The sequence below is a fragment of the Centroberyx gerrardi genome, chromosome 20 (genome assembly GCF_048128805.1).
Source record: "Centroberyx gerrardi isolate f3 chromosome 20, fCenGer3.hap1.cur.20231027, whole genome shotgun sequence".
NCBI lineage: Eukaryota > Metazoa > Chordata > Actinopteri > Beryciformes > Berycidae > Centroberyx > Centroberyx gerrardi.
This window is the reverse complement of record NC_136016.1, coordinates 25,455,347-25,469,081: the sequence shown is the minus strand read 5'-3', so window position 1 is coordinate 25,469,081 and position 13,735 is coordinate 25,455,347. Positions and strand designations below refer to the sequence as shown.

The 13,735-nt window shown below is 42.5% G+C and overlaps 1 protein-coding gene across 1 annotated transcript in view; it reads right to left on the bottom strand.

Moving 5' to 3' along the window:
- Window positions 1-6,429: 6,429 nt before the first annotated feature.
- The window catches only part of ptenb (phosphatase and tensin homolog B), an 18,768-nt gene continuing 11,462 nt past the window's right edge, over window positions 6,430-13,735 (bottom strand). Inside the window, 4 exon segments of the mRNA XM_078290851.1 lie at window positions 6,430-7,667; window positions 9,082-9,327; window positions 9,553-9,719; window positions 10,844-10,985. Of these exon segments, the coding sequence (XP_078146977.1) occupies window positions 7,479-7,667; window positions 9,082-9,327; window positions 9,553-9,719; window positions 10,844-10,985 (744 nt within the window). The 3' untranslated portion in view covers window positions 6,430-7,478.

The window sequence follows — 13,735 nt, the reverse complement described above, 5'->3', positions numbered from 1 at the left end:
AACACTGTGGACCGTTGAGTTGAAACCCTGCAAGAACCTGAACAGTGCAATAGAGAACAAGAACATGTCGCTCTGGTCGTAAGAGTTTACATGACGGAGGGGAGGGGGGGGGGGGGGGGGGGGGGACCGCATGGAACCAGAGTTCTGCCAAAAACACTGGAGGTCCAAACTGATCCCAGGACAGAGAAGGTCAAGTTGCATGTAGGGTCAGACTGATCCTGATCGGTCTGGCGGGACTACAGTTTGTGTTTGTGCAGTTTTTCATTGGTGAAAATGGTCAAATTTAAAGATATTGAATATAAGCACAAAAAAAAAAAAATCAGAAGCTTCAATACAAAAATATCGGTATCGACCTTAACAACCTATATCGGTGGAACCCTAGTTGCCCTGCTGACCTCTGACCTCCTGCCCGACAGCAGCGCTGGGTGGATCCGGGTCTGAGCTGCAGGAGGTTCAGCGGTGGAAGAGACAGAACCGTGTCGAGGAGGAAAGAGTCGGCGGCTTCAAGTAAGGCAAAAGAAGAAGAAGAAGAACTCATGTAGGCCACGTTTACCTGGTCACCTCCAAACTAACTAACAAACAAACCAAAAAAACAACAGACTGAGCTTCATTTTGGCAGGTTTGGTGATACGATGTAAACAGAAGTAAAACCAACAGAAGAGACAGTTGGCAGAGAAAGAGACAAAACCAGGAACAGAAGCTTTCGAGTCAAGGCAAGTATGACAGTGTGTGTGTGTGTGTGTGTGTGTGTGTGTGTGTGTGTGTGTGTGTGAAACTGTTCCATTAATTGTGATTGTTCCATTAAGGTCAACAGTTAAGAGCTGTCTTGTGTAGTAAAAAAAAAAAAAAAGCCAAGAGAAACTCCAGGTTCCTTCACAGTTTCCAGATTTAAACTCCATTATTTCTCCAGATCTCTACGTTTAGACGTCACTTTTTACTTTTCTGTGATCCGTAAACAGAAAAGTAAGAGCTGAATCTGCGTAAAAGTATTTCAGACTTTTTCGTCCTTTCTGTTTCTGTAGGTTTGAAAAGATTTTCGTGGTAATTTTCGGTCCTTTGCGGTGCAGGAACCCGGAGCCCCGTCCTGCCAGATCAGGAGCGGCTCAACTCACATTCAGTCCAGTCCGTTCACAGAGGAAACTCAACCTGACTCCCGTCTGAAATGTTTAATAAGATCTTTAAGGAGGGGGGGGTCAGGGGTCAGGGGTCAGGCTGCGGGGCCGGTAGGGAGTCAGTGTCTTGCTCGAGGACACTTCAGCACGTTTTAATATTTGAATTTTGGAGAAAATCCACCTCCTGAACGGTCTGGATGGAAAATGAACTGAGCCTCCTGTTACAGACCCTCACATGACATCATATCTGTGTAAATCTTCTCCTACATGGACTTTACACTGGAGCTAAGCAAGTGCGGGACGCTGTGTAAAACCAAACATGGAGAAACGACAATAAAATGAATAAAAGAGGAGAAAGAGAGAGAGAGAGAGAGAGAGAGAGATTGAGCACCCCAGTCGGAGACGTGGACAGCACCTGGCCCGCCTCAAATACCTGAAACCCGTTCAGTACATACCGGCATATGCAGTATACTACTAGTACTAGGTAGCATGTACTAATACCATGTAGGATACTACTACATTCTGACAAATCTAGACCCGTTTCTGTCCTGGTTCTGGTTCTTCTGAAATACTGGATTTTCTCTTAACACTTTAGCAAAATGTTAATACTTCCAACCAGTAGCTGTGTTTCCATCCAAATGTCAAACGAATATTAAAACAAAGTTTTTCAAATTATTAGACTATATATTCTAATCTGTGTTAGCTTTGTATGGTCATCTATCACCTCCGACTGTCAAGTCAATTTTAAGCTTTTGAAAAGATAAAAGGTGCGTTTCCATCGGTCCTGAAGGTAAAGTGTAGCTTCATCTACCAGAAGAATAGAAAGCGTCTTTAGACTGTCATCATTTATTCCACAAATGCTTTTGCATCACTAGTTATCGCATAATGTCTTTATAGAGAGAACAACTTTTGCGCCTCAAGCAAACGCAAAAACATTTTTGCGATACTGAGGAAATTTTAATGGAAATTTGCAGTTTCCATTCAGCCTTTACAATTCGACGCGTAATTCACGTTAAACTGCTTGGATGGAAACCCAGCTAGTGACTTCCCACGTTGTTTCCACCTGTTCAGAGTCAGAATCGACCATCAGATCTTTTTTTTCTGGGTGAATCCTGTCAGGGTCTACACACCGGTCCTGTCTGAACGGGGCGGCGGCGGTACGTGAGGCCGGGCCCGACAGCACCTAACAGGACTGAAACAGGAAGTGTGTTGTTGCAAACCGGACAGGCCGAGCGTTCAGACTGCGAGCGACTCGACCTCCAAGTCGGCTTCGGTCCGTTCACTTCCCCCGGAGCGGAGCGACCGGGGAAACTCAGATGATGATCGGACGCTCAGCGAGCTTGTCGCTACAGCTGAACTTTTCACCATCATCGACCGTCAACAGCCAATCAGAGTTCTGCGTTGCCTTGTTTCCCTACTGATGTGATTTAGCTTCAACAGTTCAAACTGGAGAAGAAGTTGATTCCAGCCATTCAAAGCTTTCCAGTTCTCTACAACTTTTATTTGAAAGATGGCAGGAAGAAACGTCTCAGAAACGATGATGGAGAACAACTGATCCATCATTTGGTCGATGGGAAGATCTGAAGGAGTTCAAGTGAGTTCTTTGTTTATTTTCCCTTAATGCTACATGATTAGCACTTGCTTGCCATCTGTGTTAACTCGTAAAAACGCGGCAACAATACCAGCGCGGTGAAAATACATGATTTGCCTGTTCAAAACGTAGCTGCAGACCGCTACATGGATGCAATCAGAGCCTCTGGCCCCGCCCACAATCAGTCAGAATAGAGCGACTCATTGACCAAGCTGCTCGCAGTGTGAACGCTCGGACAGGGATGTTGAAACGTGTTGAGACCTGGTGAAAACGTGTTGAGACCTGGTGAAAACGTGTTGAGACCTGGTGAAAACGTGTTGAGACCTGGTGAAAACGTGTTGAGACCTGGTGAAAACGTGTTGAGACCTGGTGAAAACGTGTTGAGACCTGGTGAAAACGTGTTGAGACCTGGTGAAAACGTGTTGAGACCTGGTGAAAACGTGTTGAGACCTGGTGAAAACGTGTTGAAAACGTGTTGAGTGAGTGCAGTTGGGTTGGCAGAGCCTGAGCGGCTAGCTGCGACTCCAGAGCTGAATCATGTAGATCCAGACTGGACTGACATTTCTGCTGGTAGAGAGCACCAGATGGAGTACAGGCTCAGCTCGGCCCTGGCTGGGTCTTAGCACCACGCCTAAGACGGCCTAACATGGACTGTAGCCTTGACAACGGCCATTTAAATCCTCAGCTAGGATCTTAGCACTAGGCAGACTTCAGATGAACTACAGGCTCCACAGCAGGTTTTTATAGACCTTGGCTGGGATCGCAGTGCTAAACCTAAGACCACCTAGAGGAATGTAAAGACCTTAGCTAGGATCTTAGCGCTCGACCTAAGATGACCCAGAACTACAGGTACCACAACGAGCCTTTACAGGCCCTGACTGGGGTCGCAGTACTAGACCTAAGACAGCCTAAAGGCTTGACATCAGGAATTTAAACATCTTCGCTACGACCTTAGCACCGCACCTAAGATGGACTATAGGCTGCACAGTAGACATTTAAAACCCTAGCTGGGATCTTAGGGCTCGACCTAAGACGACCCGAGATGAACGACAGGAACCACAACAGGCATTTATGGACTATGGCTAAGTCTCAGTAATAGACCTAACCTAGCCTAAGATCAATTATTGGCTGCACAGTAGGCATTTCAAGGTCCGAGCCAGAATCTTAGCACTGGACTTAAGATGACCTAAGATGAACTACAGGCTCAACAGTAGGCTTTTAAAAGCACTGACTGGGATCTTAGCACTGGACCTAAGGCGGTCTGAGATGGACCATAGGCCTGACAACAGGAATTTTAAGAACCCTAGCCAGGATCTTAGCACCGCACCTAAGATGGACTTCAGGCTGCATTTAAAACCCTAGCTGGGATCTTAGGGAACCTCAGATGACCCAAGATGAACTCCAGGCTCCACAGTGGGCATTTAAAGGTCCTGACTGGGATCTCAGCAGGACTGTGGACCTAAAGATGGACGGTAGGCATTTGTGGGCCCTGGATCTTAGCACCGCTCCTCGGCTGGCTAGGGCTGCCACTTGGCGTCCCAAATTAAAGGGCAGGTTTGTGATTTTTGGAAGCCATCTATACAGATCGGTAATCAAGGCCCCTGCTAGAACTACTGGGGTCAGGGAAAACAATCTGAATGTCCTGAAAAAGGGCCTGATTGGCAATCGATGGGACAGGCTTCTAAAAGGGGGGGGATGCAAAATGGCGATGAGAGGAGTTGTCAAATCCAGTGAAAGCCAGGTATACTCTCAAATGACCGACTGTTCTGGACTATTAACAGGTTGGATAAGACAACCTGAATTTTGCAGACATTCTGAATTACTCTAATTAAAATGAATTGAGCTCAGTCTAAGCTCAGTCTGTCTGAAGGCCATCAGACTCTGTTCTCCAGCTAAAAACAGTCTCATGAAGTCCTAGCCCTGTCTCATCATTAAAAACGCATCTACAACTTGTCGTCTTCATAACCGAGAGGCTGCTACAGCTGCTGGCTGGAACATCTGTACTCTAACTCTGTCCATAATAGAAGATCTTGACTGCTTATTGGGGTGTGTGGCCTTGATAAGCCTGTGCTAAGATCCACATAGCACCGAACCAGTCTACCTGCAGGTCTGAGAGCGGTGACGTTAAGTAAAGCGATGGACAGCTTGGAATAAACCAACTGTGCTTTCAGCGTGGTGTTATAGCTGCATCATTTCCCCTGCAGTGGAAACCAGACTGTGGCCTGAGGCCTATCAGTGTTATGTTAGCATGTTAGCATGTTAGCACTAGACCAACGCAAGGCCGGTGGTAGGTAGTAGCACCAGACGTTTGGATGGAGATGAGGCCTTGGCTGGGACTCAAACTTCAATCTACACAACACAGGAGCATGGACAGATGCTTGGTTCATCTGCTTCTGTACAACCCAGACAGAATAGTATCTAACCCGCCGCGACGCCACTGTAATCCTCAAACTGTCGTCCCTGGAGTTAAAGGTGCAGTTTGTAAGATTTTAAGCATTGAGATATCTCTAAAATGTAGTAATGAATCAAGGAGAACAATAAATAGTTTCTCTATGAATAGACTTAAGATCATTGAACTCTACTCCAACATCTGGTCTCTATGTCGGACGCCAAAAACATGGAGGCTCAAGTTTGTAAGTCTCACAAGACTGATTGCTAGGTAAGTAGCTACGACAACGGTTTAGACGACGACGTGCTCAAGCAAACTTCCAGCAATCTGCTAAAAACCTACAAACTGCATCTTTAAAAACTTGCTCCAGCAATCGCCACAGAGCCAAATGGGCTTTTTTTGGATGGATTGAGCTTGCCTGGTCATGTGGCGCCATTGGGATTCAATGAATTGTCCTTTAAGTGCAAACCCCGCCCACCTGGCACCCCAGGCACATTGAACCAAGCACCCTAAAGAAGCTCAAGGTATTTTTCTGCTTTAGTTTGTCTCAGGCCTGTTGTATTCTCTGGATGGATAGCTTAAAAACAGATCCAGCTGAGGGAATGAATGGATATACTGTGTGTAGCTTGTCTGTCATATAGCTTAATGATTGATATAACTGAAAATATAATAACAAAAATAGTTTTCTTTAACTGTAGGATTTGATTGAAGGGTTGAAGAGAATCCTTCTGTGCAAAACAGAAATGAGACGGACAGAAAGACAGTAAGAGCATTCGTTCACAGTAGGTATGGGTGGTGTAGGGGGGTTGTGTGTGAGAGTGTGTGTGTGTGAGTGTGTGTGTGAGAGAGAGTGTGTGTTTGAGTGTGTGAGTGTGTTTTCCCACAGTAGATGATTGACAGAACTGCAGCAGATTGTGAATAATCTAACTCTCTTCTTCATAGTCACATTCAGGTGTTTGACGCTTCTCTCTGTGTGCTTTCTTTGTCCCGGTCCAGTCCAGACTGGCCTGGTCTGGTCCAGACCGGCTCCAGACCGGTTCAGACTGGATTAGACTGGCTCAGACTGGCCTGGTCCGGTCGGCTTTCTTTTGTCAGAATGATTTTTGAAGACCAGAACACTTCAAACTAGTGTAGTTGGCTAACATCCCACCATGGTGACTGGAGTCCAGCGGTTCTTAAACTGTGGTTTGGAACCTAAACTGGGTCCTGGTGTTCGGCCCTCACAGTGCTAGTGTGTTTTAACGAAGCTGGCTGCCAATGGGAGAGAGACCACATGTACTGGGGTTAGACCAATATATCGTACTGATATTGGACTTTTATTTTTAAAAAATTGAATCAAATCAACTGTTCAGCTATTCACTAGTCAGTGCCCTCCACTTCTAATATGATGGATATGATGCCGTTTGATTAAATATTTATTGTAGAATTTCGAAATGTGACATTTTGATTGGATTCCACACATGTATGACGATGATGATGACTGTTATCATCACGATCATCCTGGTTTCAGTGGAGAGTTTTAGTGTCCCATGATGCTCTAAATGTTTCAGAGGCTTTTCCACCCTGACAAGAAGAAAATTATGAGGGAAACACTGAATACTAGGAATTTTTTTGGCATGAAAATGGTCAAATTTAAAGATATTGAATATCGGCTTTCGGCAGCTTCAATACAAAACGCCTTCAAAACCCCATGTGGGTCGAACCCTAACATTTACTCAGTTCTGACGAGCCGGACTCCCAGGGAAACATGATGGAGGTAATTTGAGTCCCGGGCTGAAAAAGTGACAGAAGCCAAAACACACAGAGAGAAGAGTCAACACTCCCTCTGACAGCTCAACAACACTGCAGACAGACAGAACAGAGGCAGAGATAAAAACAAAAAGAGATTGGTCAGCATATAGTAGTCCTAAAACTGGGCAGGAAGGAAAGAATGAAGGAAACAAGGAAGGAAGGAAGGAAAGAAGGAGATTGTGTGGGGGGATTTATCCAACAAACGTCCTGGGTGTAGTTGCTAAAGAAGTCTACTTGTCTTTCAGTTTGTTTATATTCAAGTTTTACTCCTTTATTTTAAAATCTCCCGTCTGTCCATTCATCTGTCTTCATGTCCATCCGTCCATCTGCCCCCCCGCCCCCCCCCCCCCTCCTCTGCATGATTGTCCTGCCTTGCATTGAGCAGAGAAGATGGGGGGAGGAGAGGGGGGGGGGGGCCAGGAAGGCTTATATACCGATCTCCGAGCTCATTGATCTGAGAGTCCCGAAGATCATTTCTGGTCCATCAGTTATTCCCCGTTAGCTAACTGCGAGCTAGTCTTTCTTTCGGGGTCCGTGTGTGTGTGTGTGTGTGTGTGTGTACATATATATACGTATATGTGTGTGTGTGTGTGTGTCAGACTTTAGTGATCTGTGCGTGCTGTTCCTCGTCAAAAGGTTCGTTCTCGGGGTCTGAGTCCGTCGTGTCGGAGTAACGGTAGTGATCCGGTTCGTTGTCGCTAACGTCCGGCGTCACCGAGGCGGACGTGCTGTTAGCTTCAGAGTTAGCGCCTTCCTCCACCGTCTTGGTGAAGTACAGCTTCACCTGAATCAGACAGAATAAAACAATTAGCATGAGTGCAGCTAGCTTCAGAGTTAGCGCCTTCTACTGTCTTAGTGAAGTACAGTTTTTCCTGCAGTAGAAGAAAAATAGCTGTATCTAGTTGTATCTTTTTAAGCTAGTTTCAGCGTCAGCGTCCTCCTTGCTGAAGCAACGTTAACAGCGGCCAAATCCAAACACGCACTTCTTTGATGCAGTTTCTGGTCTTTAAATGTTCATTTATCGAGCAGTTCTCTACCAAAAGTGATGTGAAATGATAAATATGAGAAACTAAATATGAAATCTCACATCAAGGAGTGTGTGTTACAGTTTTACCTCGAGTAGAAAAGAGATTTACTAGCTGAATTCTGGTAAAGCTAGCTCCAGATTGAGCTACTTCTACCATCTTGGTGCAGTACAGTTTTGCCTAAATCAGACAGATAAAATATTTAGCGCAGGAACAGCTAGCTTCAGAGTTAGCACCTTCTTCTTGGTGAAGTGTTTTACCAGAGCAGAACATTTTGAAAAACTAGGTCTATTAGCAGCATAGTGGTAAAGCTAGTTTCAGAGGTTGGGTGAAAACTTAAATTTGAATTAAAACTTTCCATGGCCATTTACTGAGAGATTTTCATCCATAGAGATATGGTTTCATCACCCCAACACCCTTTATAACTGGTTAAACTTAATTGTATATTTTCAAAAATACACTGCCGTTAACGAGACAATATGCATTCTTATGTTTAATTTGGAGATGTGTGTTTTTTGTCCATCAACAGATACACTGTGGAACAGTATGGACCAGAACCTCGTTATGTGACTACTGATCTCTGGGTCTTTCAACCTCTTATTCTGCAGGGAACTGAAGCGGTAGATAATGAAATGCACAATAAAATCTACAATACAGCAAAGAATTTACAATTTCAATGATTATACCACCCTTCAGCATCCTACTGACTAGACCGGTGGTTCTCAACGTGGGGTTCGGGGACCACCGGGGGTCCTTGAGGGGGTTCCAGGGGGTCCCGAGCAAATTGATGAATTGTTAAACTTCACCATTATTTCATTTATAAGTTAACACAATTAGAGAATTAGAGAGCGCAGAAGAATAACTATTTTGATAATAGTTTCTCTGTTATCTCTCTACCTACAGTACAGACAGTCATGGAGTTCTGGACAAAATCATCTAACAAAATTTGGGTTCAAGAGACAAAATCTCATCAAATGGCGGCCCGTGGCTCTAATGTGGACTGGATTAGGGTCCTTGATATGAAAAAGGTTGAGAATCACTGGACTAGACCAACCATGACTTACAGTTAGGGAATAAGTACCTGTTAGCCTGCATCAGATAACTTTATTAATCAGATTAAATGATGCTGAAAGATGTCAAATGAATAGAAATATTCGACTGGAGCGACCGTACCTTAAAGTTTGGGGAGAAGTATCTGTTGGCCTTGTCCTTGTTGGCCTTGTCCAGGTCGTTCTTGGTGAGCGACAGAACCAGGTATTCTCTGTCGTTCTCCCCTCCTCCCACCATCACCCCCGGGTTCTGGAAGGTTCTGTCGGCGGGTTCCCGCGGCGTCCCGGCGCTGCCGTTCTCCAGCCTGTCGGGGTTCTCCTCCGGCCCGGGGATGAAGAAGGTGTTGACCCAGAAGTGAAACATCTTGTCCTGGAGGGAGGAGAGGAAGAGGAAGAGGAAGAGGAAGAGGAAGAGGAAGAGGAAGAGATCACCGTTACATCAAAAGTCACAAGGAAACGGCATTTCGATGCTGCTGTAGTGTTTGGAGTGAAAACCTGCAGACTCTCCGGCTGCCGTGGCAAAACCACTTTCATTTATCTACAAGCTGTCATCAGCAGAGTTGATCATCATCATCATCATCCTCACCATCCTCACCTTCTTCATCATCTTGTTCTGCTTGTGGAAGAACTCCACCTTGATGTCGCCGCAGACAGGAAGCGGCTGAGGAAACTCGAACAGCATCAGCTTGTCTTCCCGCCGGGTGTGAGACGGGTTCGACGTGTGGATCTTCACCTTCAGCTGGTAAACCACAAACTGAGGGTCTGCACAGGGGACGGGGCGGGACGGGGCGGGGCGGGATGGGACGGGACGGGACAGAGCGGGACGGGACGGGACGGGGCGGGACGGGACGGGGTGGGGCGGGACAGGGCGGGACATCAGGTTACATTACATTACATCAGGTTACATTAGATTCAAGATTCCCCTTATTGTCATTCTACATGTACAACAAAATCGCGTTCGCAGCTCCCTGAGTTTGATGCATAACAAACTAAACAATAATAAACAAGTAAATTAAATGAAATAACTAAAAACGGAGTGCAAAAACACAGTGTGCAAAGTGTATTGTTCACCTAAGAGTCGTTAAATAAAAAAAAAAAAAAGAGTAGTTAGTTTAAAACTTAAGAGCAGTTAGGTAAGACCTTAAGTAGCAAATATAGACATTAAAAATAGACACAAAAATATATAGCAATATATAGCAAAGATATATGAATGAGAATATGAAGAAAAATGTGTATATAATGTGATCAGTACACACAAAACAAAGACACAAAGCCAACAAGCTTCAGGTGGGAAAGAAATTTGACCAGAAGAACAGAAAAACTAAATGATGATCATCAAAATATACAAAAAACATCTGGCTACTGACGCTGCTGAAGCTACAGCGTGTGTGTGTGTGTGTGTGTGTGTGTGTGTCTGTGTCGGGTTTCAGTCGATCAATACAGGAAGTGGCTGGTAAGAGCATTGTCTTCTGCACTGATGAGTGATTTGATCGCTCTATATGAAGATATTGATCCTCTGTCTGCTCTGATCAGCTGATGTCTGCAGTGATTTTAAAGCTGCTCTAGTCCAGACTTCACACACAGAGAGAGAGAGAGACAGAGAGACAGACAGACAGATAGATAGAGAGAGACAGACAGATAGAGAGAGAGAGACAGAGAGACAGACAGACAGATAGATAGAGAGAGACAGACAGACAGATAGAGAGAGACAGACAGAGAGACAGACAGATATGTGAAGCTGCAGATAAACAAACGGAAAAACAAAAATACAAGTAGAAAGACAGAAATAGAGGCAGACAGGTAGACAGACAGACAGGTGAGCAGACAGACAGACAGGTGAGCAGACAGACAGGTGAGCAGACAGACAGACAGGTGAGCTGTCTTACTGCAGGTGCCTCCGGTGAACATGGGCACGGTCTCGAACAGCATCCTGTGGAACAGCAGGGCGACGGGTTTGTACTGCAGCTGGTGCCTCAGCAGGAAGCTGTAGTAGAAGACATACCGCCGCTGGCTGGGGATGGTGACGCCCTGCACACACACACACACACACACACACACTATTACACAACGATCTGCTTATCTCACGATACGATTGGATACGTAATCTGAGGTTCAGGATCAATACATCAGGATACCATGTGATCAATAAAAGTTCAGTGACAACAAAGTCTGACTGTGCAGAATTCTGTTTATTTCTGAGACACAAATCTTTCCAGCGATGCCATTGGCTGCTAGAATGTAAACAACAATTTAAAAATGTCATTACAAAGTGACAATAATATAATTTGGATGGAGAGCTTGTGAAACTGTGATGGTCAAGAGTCTCATTAGTGATTACTACAGCAGAATAACATGGAGCTGATATCACCATTCATGTTCCTGACAGCAGAATAACATGGAGCTGATATCACCATTCATGTTCCTGACAGCAGAATAACATGGAGCTGATATCACCATTCATGTTCCTGACAGCAGAATAACATGGAGCTGATATCACCATTCATGTTCCTGACAGCAGAATAACATGGAGCTGATATCACCATTCATGTTCCTGACAGCAGAATAACATGGAGCTGATATCACCATTCATGTTCCTGACAGCAGAATAACATGGAGCTGATATCACCATTCATGTTCCTGACACAACAGACGGACTGACATGTTTTCTACTGATATACTGAGTTTAGATTTATCGTCACATCCCTATTTATGAATATTAATATTTTACTTTCTTGTCGCAGGTCGCTGTATTAGTTTATGAATATTAATATTAAAGCTACAATAAGCGACATTTTCTGACCACTAGAGGGCGACAGAAACCCCAACACAACTGTAAATAACACACAGCAAAGGCACTGCACTACGGAGGCCTAGAAGGACAAAAGGATGGATAAAGCTAAGCTAACGGGAGAAGTGCCACCAGTTACCAGTCTCACTTTGACAGATCTTTCTCCTGCTGAAGGTGAAGGCAGCAAGTTTATTAGTTTAACAAGTTTACTAGTTTAACAGTTTACTAGTTTAACAAGTTTACTAGTTTAACAAGTTTACTAGTTTAACAGTTTACTAGTTTAACAAGTTTACTAGTTTAACAAGTTTACTAGTTTAACAGTTTACTAGTTTAACAAGTTTACTAGTTTAACAAGTTTTCTAGTTTAACAGTTTACTAGTTTAACAAGTTTACTAGTTTAACAGTTTACTAGTTTAACAAGTTTACTAGTTTAACAAGTTTTCTAGTTTAACAGTTTACTAGTTTAACAAGTTTACTAGTTTAACAGTTTACTAGTTTAACAAGTTCACTAGTTTAACAGTTTACTAGTTTAACAAGTTCACTAGTTTAACAGTTCACTAGTTTAACAGTTTACTAGTTTAACAAGTTCACTAGTTTAACAGTTCACTAGTTTAACAAGTTCACTAGTTTAACAGTTTACTAGTTTAACAAGTTTACTAGTTTAACAGTTTACTAGTTTAACAGTTTATTAGTTTAACAGTTTACTAGTTTAACAGTTTACTAGTTTAACAGTTTACTAGTTTAACAGTTCACTAGTTTAACAGTTCACTAGTTTAACAGTTTACTAGTTTAACAAGTTCACTAGTTTAACAGTTCACTAGTTTAACAAGTTCACTAGTTTAACAGTTTACTAGTTTAACAGTTCACTAGTTTAACTGTTTACTAGTGTAACAAGTTCACTAGTTTAACAGTTCACTAGTTTAACTGTTTACTAGTGTAACAAGTTTACTAGTTTAACTGTTTACTAGTGTAACAAGTTTACTAGTTTAACAGTTTACTAGTTTAACAAGTTCACTAGTTTAACAGTTCACTAGTTTAACAGTTTACTAGTTTAACTGTTTACTAGTGTAACAAGTTTACTAGTTTAACAGTTTACTAGTTTAACAAGTTTACTAGTTTAACAGTTTACTAGTTTAACAAGTTTACTAGTTTAACAGTTTACTAGTTTAACAGTTTACTAGTTTAACAAGTTTACTAGTTTAACAGTTCACTAGTTTAACAAGTTCACTAGTTTAACAGTTCACTAGTTTAACAGTTTACTAGTTTAACTGTTTACTAGTGTAACAAGTTTACTAGTTTAACTGTTTACTAGTGTAACAAGTTTACTAGTTTAACAGTTTACTAGTTTAACAGTTCACTAGTTTAACAGTTTACTAGTTTAACAGTTCACTAGTTTAACAGTTCACTAGTTTAACTGTTTACTAGTGTAACAAGTTTACTAGTTTAACTGTTTACTAGTGTAACAAGTTTACTAGTTTAACTGTTTACTAGTGTAACAAGTTTACTAGTTTAACAGTTCACTAGTTTAACTGTTTACTAGTGTAACAAGTTTACTAGTTTAACTGTTTACTAGTTTAACAGTTCACTAGTTTAACAGTTTACTAGTTTAACAGTTCACTAGTTTAACAGTTTACTAGTTTAACTGTTTACTAGTGTAACAAGTTTACTAGTTTAACTGTTTACTAGTGTAACAAGTTTACTAGTTTAACAGTTCACTAGTTTAACTGTTTACTAGTGTAACAAGTTTACTAGTTTAACTGTTTACTAGTGTAACAAGTTTACTAGTTTAACAGTTTACTAGTTTAACAGTTCACTAGTTTAACAGTTCACTAGTTTAACTGTTTACTAGTGTAACAAGTTCACTAGTTTAACAGTTCACTAGTTTAACTGTTTACTAGTGTAACAAGTTTACTAGTTTAACTGTTTACTAGTGTAACAAGTTTACTAGTTTAACAGTTTACTAGTTTAACAGTTCACTAGTTTAACAGTT